The 15,175-nt window shown below is 32.6% G+C and overlaps 1 protein-coding gene across 5 annotated transcripts in view; it reads right to left on the bottom strand.

The window, feature by feature from the left end:
• The window catches only part of LOC119636815 (venom metalloproteinase 3), an 89,405-nt gene that overhangs the window by 37,060 nt on the left and 37,170 nt on the right, over window positions 1-15,175 (bottom strand). For all 5 annotated transcript variants that reach the window (XM_038032458.1, XM_038032459.1, XM_038032455.1 and 2 more), the window contains exon 3: window positions 10,675-10,776. In XM_038032458.1, coding sequence (XP_037888386.1) covers window positions 10,675-10,776 — 102 coding nt within the window. The remainder of the gene's footprint in view (window positions 1-10,674; window positions 10,777-15,175) is intronic.

Raw genomic sequence — 15,175 nt, 5'->3', positions numbered from 1 at the left:
CTAGGTCTAGGAATATATAAAGGGCGGTAAACCATTCCTTTACAGTGCAAATTCTAAGCGTTCTACCTAGGTCTAGAGCATTAAATCTTTCGTTTACAGAGTAAATTTTAAGTGTTTTATCTAGGTCTAGGAACATATAAACGGTGTTCAACCTTTAGCTGACAGAGTAAATTTTAAGTGTTTTAACTAGGTCTAGGAACATATAAAGGGCGGTAAACCATTCCTTTACAGTGTAAATTCTAAGCGCTTTACCTAGGTCTTGTTGTACGATCTAGTTTTAATTTATTTTGATCTATATTTTGGGATTCATCCAAAAAAATATACATATTTATATAGAAAAACATCAGAACACACAGAACATTCTTAGATTATTTTATTACATCATAAATTCATTTGACTTAATTTAAAGCCATAAATTATTAAGTTTCTGACGGTCCGTAATGCCTAAATGATCTAATCTGCTCATGCTGCTAATGCTTAAATGCTACTTAGCAAAGCTATGTTTGGTTTTGATATTAATCGAGATTATATATCTTATCTAGCGTGTCCTCCAGCAATCTATCTCTGTCGTAACTATATTTTCTGTAAATCATTTTGAATCGAAAAATTGTCTCAAAATTTTTTCGATTCTTTTTTTTTTTCTGCTATTAATTATATCGTTTTTCGTGACTAAATTTGACTGGTTAAGACAAAAAAAAAAAAAACAAGAGAACAGAATCGTCAAATTTGGTGTTACACCCACGTGTGAAAACCGATTTGTAAAATTTTCTAATTGTATCAGTTAAACACCTTTCAAATGTAATTTAAGAGAACATAACTTATTACAAATTTGTTATATTATTTGCATACTTATATGTATGTATAATATATATATATATATATTGATAATACAATTATATCTGCATATGCAAGTGTATGTGTGCATTTAAATATAATAAAACCAATGATTGAAATATACTTGAAACAGAATATAAACCACATATTAACCATTGCCACCGCAATTGTAGTAGTAGTGCATGCATACCGAAAACCAAAAACAAAATATAATATATTCTAGGTCATCCAATTTAAGTATACGTTAAGTTAGCGGTCGTCGCTGGTGCAATTCAAATGTTGGCATTTAAAGTATTAGCGCATACTTGATGATAAGACAGACGGACAGACAGACTTTGAAACCCTCTCAATATCAAGTGCAACTCATTTGTCATATTCATAACTGAAAGATACATATAGCACTTGAATTACATTTCGTTACGTTTCTTTTGATTTTCTAAATAAAATATTTAAAGCTTGAAAATTTTGCATAAATGTTAACGTAATTATGATTTTGATTACTTGGCAAATTTATTAAATACTTATCTCATATCGTTATTGCTGTTACTGTCATTCTTACAAGTATTAACCTTTGATTGTTATGGTCAATGGCAAAAGAAAAATGAAAAAAAAAAAAAAAAATAAAAAAAAAAAGAAAAAAAATAAATAAATAAATAAATAGAATATACAAATATACATGTATACTACATATATATATGTGTATATATATGTATATATATTAAACGTTTTTTCTTTTTCGTATCATTGAATCAAGTGTTTTTGATATTAAATGTTTGTGTGTTTTTCATTTATTTATTTATTTATTTGTTTGTTTTTTTTTTTTTTGCATGCGCATATGTTCAAGTGACTAAAAATTGTTGCCGTGTGCTGCTCTCTCGATCGGATTCTAAATCTGTCGTTTACACCTAACGTTAGCTAAAGAGCAAATACGGTGTTGTAGAGGTGTGTTGCTGTGTAATTTTATTTTAACGCTACTGTTAAAGTCGCTGCTTGGACCGCTTCAATTTGTTTTTTTTTTTGCTTTTATTTACAGCCTTCAATGAAGGATGAAAATATATTAATTTTGTCACTCCCTTTGCAAACGTATGTAGACATATGCATAATATTATATATATATTTGATTGATGAATATGTAATTTTGACTTATACGCGTTTGCTTGTACGTCCTTGTTTTCATTCACCCCACTATGCTTTTTTTCAATCCATTCCAATCCATTTTCCATCTGTTTGCTGTCCCTGGCTTGAAAATGAAAGGTCACTCGTATCCCGTTATTGACATATAACATACTCGTCGATTCATGCGATGCAAATTGATTTCATATACAAAATTTTGACATGCAATTGATCCATAATGCTCGCATAAATGCTGTTACTTAAAACCTGCAGTAGTCTGCAGAAAGTTTAGAACAAGTTCTACTAATCTACTTCATTATCGCTATAATAGATATTCGTTCGCATAACTAACAAAAAAGTCTCTTCAAGTGATCAGTATTCAATATTTGAATCAAGTTACGTATGAATTTTCCAGTGGTTTTAATTAAAGCAAATTTTGCATTTATTTTCGAACCTTGACCAAATTGATAACCACTAGTCGTTGGCTTGTTCGCTCGAATTGTTCTTATTTAAATATCTAAATATAAAAATGAATTAATTGAATTTTCTAAAATTTATAGCATAGAATGAATAATTTTTCATTAATTTTTCTATCCATCATTGTATTGGTTAACTTCTTCGTTACCATTTCAATAGCATATCTAAAGTATCAAATGTGAGGTTATGTATGTTACATTCTTCTTTTTCTTATTTCCAGAATTTGATTAACAGACAGAAAGCAGACGATAGTTTACAAATTTGTCCGCTCCTAACAAAGCTCGGAATATTACAACTTCAGAAGATCTTGTTCGACAGTCTTCTTATTATTTCGGTCTTTTTTCGGGCTTACACGGGAGAAAATATAGTCCTTTCACTTGCCTGGGTGGCATATGTGCTCTCTTGGACGTTGCAGTTGCGAACTCAATCAACGTGATCGAAAGACCAATGCCTGAATCTCAAAAGCCTGCAAGTCATTTCATAATCAACCTGCGAAACATATTTAGTAAATTGGATCAAATAAAGGCATAGATAGCCTTAGTGCAAGTAATGGAAAAGCTGCACCAAAAGCGGCGCCGAAGCTACTTTACATGTAACAAAATACCTTTCAATTTCTTGTCAAGTGTATATATATTACATCCCTATGAGCTGATTTACTTACATAGTTACATATAACAAGTAAGGAAATTTTATTTGGTCGTGAATCTTTTATACCCATCATTATCCTGAACAAGACAAACAAAAGTAAAAGAACTAAATTTTCATGCTCTATAATATGGATTGGGCGCCAATGATATTTTTCTATGTTCAAAATAAAAGTTTTTATCGCATAAGCACGTGGACGTTGTAGGCGTGCACTTGGATAAGTTTAAGTCACATCCCAAATCCTTTTGCAAGTTTTTGGGCGATATCTTCATTTTCATTAACATGAGAACGATTACCACATGTACTACACAATTGCGCGGACAGACAGATGGACAGACCAACAGACAGAGATGTTGAGATGCATTTTAAATTTCAATTTGGCCAAGAATTTGTGTACGCTATGGGGCTTTTGAAGCCTGTTTCTGCGCTTTACAAGAGTACTGATAATAAATTTGATGCTAATCAAGAATGTATATAAGTTGTGGGGCCTCTGCAGCTACTTTGTGAGCGTTGCGAACCTTTCCATAAAATGAATACATCCTTCATCCTTAGGTGATGGGTATAAAAAGATGGCGACGGCAACTTATGGATTTTGATTGTTAAGTAATTCTAAAACTCGATAGGTGTTTTCAAGTGAAACCAAGAAAAGTGAATAACTCTGTAAATGTATTTTGGCGAACTATCGCCCTTTTGGTCAACATACCAGAAAAATTTTTCTCTAAATTATATGCAAATAAGTATTTTCTATGTCGAAATATAATAGCAATTGCATTTTGAATTTGTTTGTCCGAAAATATCGTGGACTTTTTCATTTTGTAAGTATCTAACAAAAAATAAAGTCCGATTCCTTCTTTCATTCATAAGAATTGTGATAATACCTTTCTGCGATTAGGAGCAATTTTCTCTATTTTATTTCCAAAAGATCCATCAATTTCTTGATATTTTTTTTTTGGAAAAAATTTGAAAAATTTCTTCAATTAACACTGTTTTTAAAAAATATCAGTTGAAATTTGATAAATTTTTGAAAAACGAAAAATGCGATAAAATGGGTTTCAAGTAGTGGTAGCTTTTAATGTATTTAGGTTACGATTTCATTCAAAAAAATTTGTTTTTCAATCAACAGCAGCATATCAATCCCCCACGAATTTTGAATACTTATGGGATCGTTTAAGATAGTGCAAAGCGAATGCCATTCGAACAGCATATGCTACTTTAAGTTATCGTAAATTTTTTGTAGTCAGTTTGCTTATTAAAACTCACAACAGTCCTATATGTATATAATTCATGCATAGCATAAAATCAAATTAGGAAAAACGGTTTCTTTTCTATTCATTTTCTTAATTCTTTTAATAGTAACGACCGACTTACATCGAAGCCATTTAAGCCTATCGGATCGCTGTCAAATCACACAAGGCCAATAAATTAATTTTATCATGCAAACACATGCGCTCGGGATGGATATGTTGTACATGGTATTATTACATAGATGGAAAGTTACATCAAAATTTATTACATGAACGTATGTTGCATTCAATCAATTGGCAGCTGATTAATGGCCATTATTTTGCTTATAAGCTATCAGTGCGCGTAGAGTGGATTAAAAGTTTGAGTAAAATCATAAAAATAACAACCAAAGAAAATGAAATCGTAACAAGAAACCGCAATTGCATAACATCAACGATACACTCTTTTGGATGAAATGGAGAGAAAATAAATCTTAACTATTTCTTTTCTAATAAAAACTGTATCTCATTGCAATCAATTTTGCCTATAGAATCTGTTCAATATCTTATCCCATGTGTTACGAAACAAAAATATTCTTCAGAAATTCTAAACAATTAAGATAATAGAGAAAAAAGAGAGAGAGAGAAATTTCAAATTGACTTATTCAGATCAGATGTTTGAAAGAAATAACCTAACATAACCTCAAAATTGGCCATCATTATGAAATCATCCCTGACTAGATCACACAACGTGTAAAGCAATTCAGAAAGTTGACAATTTTTCGCTGTTGGATTATTGTCCATAAATACAGGCATCAAATGTTAGATCGATGTCTGATATGAATATATGCAGCTCGGTTTTCCTTATTTAATTTCTTGGCCTTTGCTCGCGAGTTTCTTATGAAGTCATTGTATTGACGTAAAAATGCATTATATGCATCAAGCCTAACTTATCTTTTTCAAACCCTGCATTTTTTATGCGATATCTAAAATCGTTTGATGAGATGATGAAATTCTCTCTTACATCTCTCTTATATTCTCTCTTACAGCTCTCTCTCTCTCTCTCTCTCTTTCTCTCTTATGTGTACTTCCTGCAAACATAATCCGAAGTAAAACGATACTGGTCTGAAATTTCATAAACCATCGTCTATAGTAACATCAATACTTCTATGCGGGAAAACTTAAGAAAATAGCTCTCTCCGCTTTTCTACTATTTATTGGCTTCAGAATCGCTTAACTTTGGGAACAATAACACTCTTCAGGACTGCAATCAACAGGAGAGTTGTTCTTAACGTTTTTCCGTTTTTCATTACGATCATCAACATTTTTAATGATTTGGTGAAACTCGAGAGAGTCTGGCAATTTGTCGAAGCTTTTTTCAAAATTTCCCTGATGAGGTGAAGCTGATTTCAAGGGAAGGCTGTCCAATTTTTCTCAATTCCTCAAGTTCTAAAGCGATAGCCTAATGCAATCGGCTATCGGCTATCTGTCGAACCGCATTCATAAATGACTTCATAAGGTTCATCTAACGACCTGAGGCTGGGTTCAAGAGAAGGTTATTCAATTGTTCTAAAGCGATAACCTAATGCTTTTCGCGGAAAATTTGCAAAACATTATCTATCAACCGCTGACTTCATAGGGTTCATCTAATGACCTGAGGCTGGCTTCAAGAGAAGGCTATCCAATTTTTGTCAATTCCTCAAGTTCTAAAGCGATAGTCTAATGCAATCGGGAGAAAATTTGTAAAACGCTATCTGTCAACCGCGTTCATAAATGACTTCATAGGGTTCATCTAATGACCTGAGGCTGATCTCAAGAGAAGGCTGTTCAATGTTTCTCAACTTCAGAACTTCTAAAGCGATTGCCGAAAGCTTTCAGCGAAAAATCTGTGAAACATTATCTGCCGAGCCCCATTCAAGCCTGACTTTATAAGGTTCATCTAATGTGTAAAAGAAATTTTTGTTTGAATTTTAGTGAAAAAAACTCACGAGCTTTCTTTTGATATCAATGTAATTGAAATTTTATCACCTCACAGCAAAGGCTCGCAAATGCTGATAATTCCTATTAAAATCAAAATAGATTTCTATTTTCAGCGTAAAGGAAAGATTGAAATTTCTTTGCTTGCTTTCTTATATTATAGGACATGGTAGGCATCAATAGATTCGCTTTAAGCCGAATACAGTTTTTCTCTCATTTGTTTTATGTGGTTATTTTTTTCTTTTTAAAGATAATAAAAGATTGAAGAAAGAAAAAGAGGAAAAAAACCAGAAAGCTAATGATGCAATTTTTAACAATTTTCATGGTATGCGCATATGTGTTGGTTCATTTTTATAAGCTCTCCGCTTGCGGTTACTGAGATCGCTATATATCGACTGTTCAATGCATATCCATTTATAGAGTATTTTGACTTTCTATTTGCGCTAAATTTACGTAAACAAAAAAATTATAGACTTCTGAGATTTATTGAATGAAAAACATAAACGCATGACCGTCTAATAGGAAAATAAGTGATTATTATAAGGCATACTTTGGTCATGCACCTGAATTTACCATCTTATACTTAATCTTTCTTTTTTGTTTTTTTTTTTTTTTTTTTTTTTTTTTTCTAGCTTGTAGTATGAATGTCTCAATTGATCATGAAAAAGAAAAATTTGAAGGTTGGCTTACAGTTGTGTTACGTAATAAAGAAAGCAAAGTACTTATCAAAAGTAAGCAGTGAAAGGGAAATGCAGGTAATATAAGTGTAGTGCACTGGCATAGTCTTTCCATCGATAATAGAAAGATAGGAAAACCTTAATTCAAGGAATGGAGGTCAGTGCTTGGTTTTATTGAAAAATCTTATGACAATTGCTGTCCGGCGAAAGGAATTACATACAGTGTTGTTGATCTTAAGCAAACTCCATAATGTTAAATGCAGTGAACGCCCAAAAAAAAAAAAAGTGAGAAAACATCAAGAAAATCCGAAAAATTATTCTCGACAAACAAAAAGCAAACTTGCAAGAGCTACCTGCAGATATTGAAAGACAATGTGGGTAAGTCGAGTGGATTTGAACTCTAGGTAGCTTTTGTATATCCATTTGCAACAGGAATATATGAGAGCTGGGTTAAAAAGTGTCTCTTCCAGATTGGGTAACGATGAACGAGGGGGAGTAACCGAAAACTGTAATCGCTCAACCCAAAACTATCGCTCAAATTCACCAAATGATGCTTGGCGGCCGTCAAATTAAGGTTAGAGAAATAGCAGAAGCCATAAACATGTCCAAAGAATGGGTCTGCCACACACTTTACCACGAATTAGCCTTGGGATAGCTGACCGCACGTTGTAGGTTGCGTTTACTTGCGTACCGTAACAGAAATTTTCAGTAACAAATCGATGCCTACTAAGGTAAAATTTTCACTTAACACTCGGCCTATTATCTGTTTGCAAACTTCAAAAGCAGGCCCCAGAGAAAAATTTGGATTAAATGATTCGCCCATTGGGGGAAAATGAAATTACAAATCGTTTTATAAGAAAGATATGGAAATGTTGCAAATGCGTTGGATTAATTGTATTACCCTTGAAAGAGACTATGTTGATGAATGTATTTTGGGGAAAAAAAAAATTACTTTCTTTACTTAGCCCCGCGAGTTATTGATCAATGTATTATTTACGTCAACAAAGTAATTTTAGCTCAACAGATCATGTCGTTCTACAATACGTTCGTGTCCCGTGTTATGATTGTTCGTTCTATGCGTTGCAATTGAACATCATGGGAAAGCTTTCAATAATTTTGCTTAGGATGCTCTTTGCTTATAAACTTTGTAAATTTTATAATAAATAGGCAACGTCTATATAGGAAGCGGTTTTTCTAATCACGAACTAAACTGTGTTGGTGTTCAACTCTTCGCCCTTGCGTTGCCGGTATACTTACAATTTGCAATTTCCATTGCAGCTCTCTAACCCTTCCTTTGACTAGCGAGCAATTGTTTTGTCTATTATATCCAATCACTTAAGGGACACGTTGATGGCTAGAGATAGAGAGTTGGTCTGGTGGGAACCACTCGCTGCAGCTACGAACAAAAGAAAATCTGCCGCATATGAGATTGCAGCTCGTGAAAGCCGACTTGATAGTCGCGATTCCTACCTATTCGCCTTTCTTTTAATTGTCTTTGTATCTCTAATATTTTTAGACATAGTCTACAGTAGTTTTGTCAAAAGTTCTGCTTTTTTTTTTGCTTTGGCTTTAAATACTTTTTCACAATTTTCTTCTTTCCTTTGTGTGGGCTTGAAAAATAACTGACTAGTGAGAGGTATAGTTTTGGCTCTCCTATGCCTTTTGCCTAAAACTTGAAGGTCGAATCTTGTTTATGCCATATAAAGAAGTCATCATTCGAATCATAGTAAAAATGAATAATTAAGTCATTTGTGGGTATCTGTATTTTATCTGGTCTAGCGTTTAGAAGGAGAACTTCTAATATAAAAAGAGCAGTGCTAAAGATTCTCTCAATACGAAATTATCGAAACTATTCATAACCATATTAGCATCAAAGGCAACTTTCTTGAGTTTATCTGAGAAGCTGTTTGCAAAGATTTGTCCTTAGTCATTCATATCTACGCCCTACAAGAGGTTTCGATTGTTAAAGTACTTAAATGTAAAAGAGAGAAAAATAAAAGAAAATTGGTCAAGGTAGTAATAATAAAACATTGTTGGTGTTTGTGGTCGTTAGTAGTTTTTTAGCCATAAACGCAAATTATTTATTAAAGTAATATATTAAAGAAAATCTAGTTCTTTAAGCAATCAACTCAAAATCAAGGTCAATTAAACAATGTTAAAAACATTATTAAAACAACAATAACAACAACAACAACAACAATAATAATTTGTAAGATATTAAAACAAAACAACAAATATTTTTTTATTTTTTTCTAAAAAAACAAAGTTTGAAACAATAATTCTTTTTATCTGATTTAATATAAAACAATATGAAGCGAGTTAGTGTTGTTTTTGCTTTTTTTTTTTAAACAATTTAATTTAATAAAGAACTGAGAAACAAATCAAGATTTTAAACAATGTCTTAAGTAAATAAAAAAAAAAAAAAAAAGAAAACATTGTGCATTGTCTCTTTAATTATCACTTCCCACTTCATTCGTGTTACACATTTTTCCAATGCAGAAAAATGGACAAATGCTTTTGGGTTCGGTGGTAATTTGCTTCTTTTTTTTTTTTTTGCTTTGAAGCCTCCCCAGGAGGTATATTAAATTTGTTGAATATTTGCAACGCATGGAAATATGCAATGGAAATTTTTTTTTCAAGTACTTATTAACTGTGCGCGCTGTGTGATGAAAATGATTTGCGCAGATTTGATTTAAACACATCCGCCTGTCTGTCAGTTTTGCTTAGAAGAAAAAAAATTTCATTTAAAATCTATGTCTGTGCGGGTATTAGGCTAAGTGGCAAGGTAATCGATCGAATCTGTTCGCTGGTTTACCTAAGTTATTATTATTTAGTGGTGTTTGCCCAAACATCTGCACTTACTCGTACATGTCATTTCTTCCTCCCTAAACTCGATAATCCCCTTAAAGTCTTGTAATTGTCTCTGTTTAGTCTCGCATGCAAATACTTTTAAAAAACTTGAACATTTCAAGTCCGTTTCATGATCAACTTTGTTGTTTTTGTTACATGCAATCCTTCGATATGTCATATGCTAATGTTCGGATTTTGTATGTTCAGCCTGTATGCCTGTATGTATGTAGTTCGGTAAGGATATGCTATCGGAGCAGTCTGCTTATGCGGTGATGATAGGCTGCTTGCTATTAGCTTAATATTAAAATGATGAAAATACTTCTCTAGTATATTAGATTGATATATGAGTTTGTTAGTTACCCAAGAAACCAAATGATGGGCATGGCAAGATTCGATCTATACTGAACATTATATCGTTTATGTTTCGCTATTATTTCAATGCATTCGAAAAGGCAAGAGAATTAATTGCTTATGAAAATATTTAAAATAGTTTGTCTTATACAAAAGCATTCTAAATAGCGTTGCTTTGTCGTTGCCATTATTGTCGTTTGACATCATCTATTTAACACTTGTTCGTTACGTTCATTTATGTACAGTTCTTTGCCATCTGCACTGTATAACGTGGTGTATTGTAGTTCATGGTCTCTAAATCAATTATTATTATTATAATAGAAGTATTGTTTTTTTTTTTTTGCTTGTATGTTCCTTCTCTTATTTGCTATTAGGAATTGTTTCGATTTATTGCAGAGATTTTTTTCTTGTTTTTTTTTTTTTTTTTTTTTTTTTTTTTTTTTTTTTTTTTTTTTTTTGTTAAATATTTGGCATTAAAAACTCGATTTTATATACGATATTTTATGATCTTATCATTTAAAACTTACCATAACTAGATCGCCTGTCACTTCGTGGCGTCTCATTAATACGGCCGCCATGTTGTCCTCGTCTTGATAAACTTCGCCGATATGTTCACTTGAGTAAGAATCCTAGAAAAACATAAATAATAATTTGAAAAAAAAAAAAAAACAAAAACATAAAAATATAAAAATAAAAATAAATATTTTTTCAACATTAAAATAAAAAAAAATTTTAAATTCATTATCAGCAAAGTGTAGAAAGAGAGAGCCATAGATAGTACTTTGGAAACTAATTAAATTATTGCGAAATATATTAATTTTGCTTTTTTGTAGAGAGATACGGCCTTCGAAATATTAGATAGTATGAAAAGTATTGGAGCTAATAGGTGAGGTTAGTTAGCCGGAGTATGAAAAGACTGAACTTTGAACTTTTTAGAAATTGATTCCATTCCTGGTTTAGTAAAGATATTCTTAGAGACGACTCATGCATCGCAGTTCCTGATGTATACGAAACTAAATTATTAAATCACAGACCGAACGAAGGACCACAAAATTGTCGGAACTCGCTTGTGAAATTTCGCTATTCTGACCTTGTTCTCTAAGTTGCGCTACATTTACCACGGGGCGGATGAAAAGTCGCTTTAATTCATCATGGTCCTAAATTTAACCTTAAAATTGAACAATTAATTATTTCGAGAATTCTTTTGTATTTGAAATGGCAACGAAACGGGATACTTGGGTCTCATGCGCGCTAATAGAATAGAATATAATTGGCATATAATGGATTGAATGGATTTACGGGTTTATTATTAAAATTCGTCTATTTTTAAAATGGTTCAGACGAAAAGAATGGTTTGGCTGTAAAAATTTTAATCACTGATCAAAATCGGCGTAAGGCCAGATTACTCATGGGATAAGGCAAATGTAATATTCGACGGGATTAAAAGAAGATTAGCGATTATGAGTTTTCAAGACAGATAATAAGTCCCCTAAGCTTTCAATTTTTTTCTTTTCGGTTTTTTTGTTGCACAGGTTGCCTTTTAACTCTACTCAATTTTCTTTATGAATTTTTGTATCTAAGACTTTTTGTTGATGATCATTTTTTTATATTTTAATAAACCTTTTGATCAGTAAAAAAAAAAAAAAATATATAAAATTTCGTTAATAACAAAAGATTATAATAATTCATTCAAATAATGTTTTAACTTAATTTCTTAACCTTTTTTATAAGCGAAAAGTATCTTGCTTAACTTTTATTAAACGTTTAAAAGAAACTTTAAACTTAATTCGTGCGAACAGTATGCACAAATCCAATGTTGCATAATAGTCATAAAATATCAAAAAAAAAAAAAAATATATATATATATATAAAAAAATAAAAAAAATAAACAAGAAAGCTATTATGGTCGAATTATACCGAATCTTGTAACACTCCCCGTTTATTTTTCTGGTTTTTATTTTTGAACACATGACTGTCAAAGGCAATAGAAAGAAACAAGAAGGAAAAGAAGAAGTAAAACATATGATTAGATTGTTAACGAAACCTGCTAAGTAAGCGTAAGCAAAATAATACAAAACTGTAATGCAGTATCAATGCAATTATGCGATAAAGAATTTGAATAAAAAACGTTGTTGAGGCGTATGATGATAAAATTGAAAATCTCATTAAACCCAACGAACAGAAGTGGAACACTTTTAATGTTTAAAGTAAGCTCGCAACGTTTAAAAATAATATACTATCCTTATGTTAGAAAATGTTAACGCGCCATTCATAGATGAACCTATAATGATATATAATATTTATCAGATGCAAAGACCATGGGCTCGTTTATAAGCGAACTTGTGTCCCTATTGCAATCCATAAAAATGATTTTCGGGCTTGATTTAATAAAGGCGCAGAGACACAAGTTGAGGCAACACTCAATGTTTTCGAGACATGAAAAGATTGACAGATCAAAAATATCGTGATGCGGACATAAGTAAATCAAGTCTGTAGTCGGTGGTAATGAGGAATATATACAAGTTTTTTTTTTTAAACTATAGGGAATCACTTACTTAGAGGGTAAGGGCAGAGACAAATATTTATGTGCAGGGTTGATATTAGGAAAAATTTGCAGGTAGAGTTTTCATAGGATCTCACTAGGGCTACAAATATTTGATAAGCACCTCCTGCGATAGGCATTTTATGCTAAGCATTTTCTATATACTGCAACGGACTAATGCGGACTACGAAATGTGTTAAGCATAAAATTTTGAAACAAACTTCTATGGCATGTAATATATGTAAGCGTATGAAGAAAAGCAATTTAGTTGAATTGAAAAACCACAAAGAAAATTATAGACAGACGGAGGCATATTAATGTGTTTATAAATATGTGCGTGTGTATGACCACAAACTGTTACTCTCTTTTTTTTTTGTTTTTATAATGCACTCAAATCGAATGCAATATATGTGTGTTTAAACACAAATGCGATCATTTGTGGTTGTTTTCGGAAAATAAAAATTTTAACAAAATATCTATGAAAATATGTACATGTTGCTCAGGTTATGATTGTGTGTGGCATATACAACGGGCAAAATGCTTCAAGAAAGAGAAAAAAAAATCACATAAATGGGCCACATGTTGTACGTTTAAAGCACTGTAAATAGCTTAGTAACTTCAAAATATGACAACAAACTGTGTTTGTGTAACATTTTTACATCTAACGATGAAAGTGTGTTCAGTTTCACATTCAACTGGAGGCAGTTATGAATGCATATTCATGCTTAAGTAACGAAGCCAATAATAAGAATAAGACAATGTTCATGGGAAAAAATTTACCCATGGATTAAATCTTTGGTAGTTATCTCCTTTATCTGCATTACTTACGGATGTGCTATGATGGTGACGGGACCGCAACCACACTCAGTTAGAGTGATTCATAGAAAGTATTGATCTAAAACCCAGCTCTTCAGCAGCAAAGCTCCGTCAGGATAATTCATACAAAATATTGATCTAAATCCTAATTCTCTGTTATAAGGGTTCCAGCTAACAAAAACCAAATGGTGAATGGACGGAAGGATGGACAAACATGGCCAGCCGCAGTTTTAAGGTGATGAGGAACAAAAGTCAACAGGCAGGGTCGTCTTAATTCACTATTGGCGCTGAGTCTTTTGTTTCTTTTTTCATTTCTGACTTTCCGTTTCAACTTTCACAACTTGGCCGTGGACATCAATTTCACATCGATATCTGCTGTGAACGCCTATATCAACGAATCTTATTAACACTTTTGATTTCATTGTCACTTTTACGAACTTTTATTTTAGACTAACCTCCGAAGGTTAGGTGATACGTTCAAAGCGTTTAGAACACTCACAAGGAACCTTCAGGGCATATAAGATATAAAACATAGACATACTTGAACAGTACTGAATTTTGAATAGATGTAGATATGTACATCCCCCTGTCTCTCTGCGTGTTTCTGTGAGATAGACGTAGTCGCGGTCGTAGAGTTTAAGATATCGGCATCAAATTCGTCAGAAATGTGGGAAATTTTTTTTACACAGACTGGTTTAGACAGCGGGCTAAGTCGACGAAAGAGCAGTGTAAGCAAAAAAATCTAGTTTTGCGCTAATTACTTAAAAGCTACAACAGATGGGTAAATCGTTTTACCTTCGTCTGCGTTCGCCCAATATTGATGATAGAGTATCGTTGTGTGTGTTTGTTGCAATTTTCTTTTTTAATGACGATGGCGGGTATAACAGATTCGGCTACAATCGAACATTATGTTTTTGCTTGGTTTTGCTTTTTAGTCAGGAAAGATTATAAGGAGAGGAGGAAGGAGAGAGGGATTAATATTTGTGTGCGATCGACTAGAAAGTGAAAACATCTGGCACGAAAGTCCACAGCAAATAGATTGTTCCAAAGACAGGCAATTCCAGGAGGATTAAATGAGAAAATTAAGAAAACCCTACAGTCCTATTAGAGAACAGATTACTTTCAACGCTTCACAATGCTTTTTGCGGAGATGAGTACAAATCCTGTGACGATGCCTACGAGTGTCTTAGAGTGTTGGGCGCAGTCTTCTTCTCTGTGTGCCCCTCTCAGTCGTTCGGTACACTCGTTGGATAGCTTCCAGGCAAGGATTGCCAGCCTCCGTTCGTTCACGTGAACGGCCAGATATCGTCTGCGGCGCTATATTTCTTTCAGCATCTCATCAACTCCTTCATTGTTTCTTTCGATAGGTGGTAGGTTTTTAATTGTATGGGTCGCGTTTCTTATCCATTGTATATCACTGATATTGTTTGCCGTGCATAGTGTGTAGCCGAAAATAAAAGTTTTGATCTTCATTTTCGCAACGTTATAAAATGTAAATGGACAAGTTACGCCCATCTAAACAGAATATGAATTACAAGGCTTCCAACACAAGGCAAACGTACTGTAATGAATTCATTCCTTACTAGAAATTTATTTCATGTCACTCAAAAAAACATTCCTTAATGTCTTCTAACCTATTAACATTTTTCACATTGCATTAAGACTTCATT

Source organism: Glossina fuscipes, unplaced genomic scaffold (assembly GCF_014805625.2).
Source record: "Glossina fuscipes isolate IAEA_lab_2018 unplaced genomic scaffold, Yale_Gfus_2 28, whole genome shotgun sequence".
Lineage (NCBI taxonomy): Eukaryota > Metazoa > Arthropoda > Insecta > Diptera > Glossinidae > Glossina > Glossina fuscipes.
The sequence above is the reverse complement of the archived record's forward strand: the minus strand, read 5'-3'. Positions and strand labels throughout refer to the sequence as shown.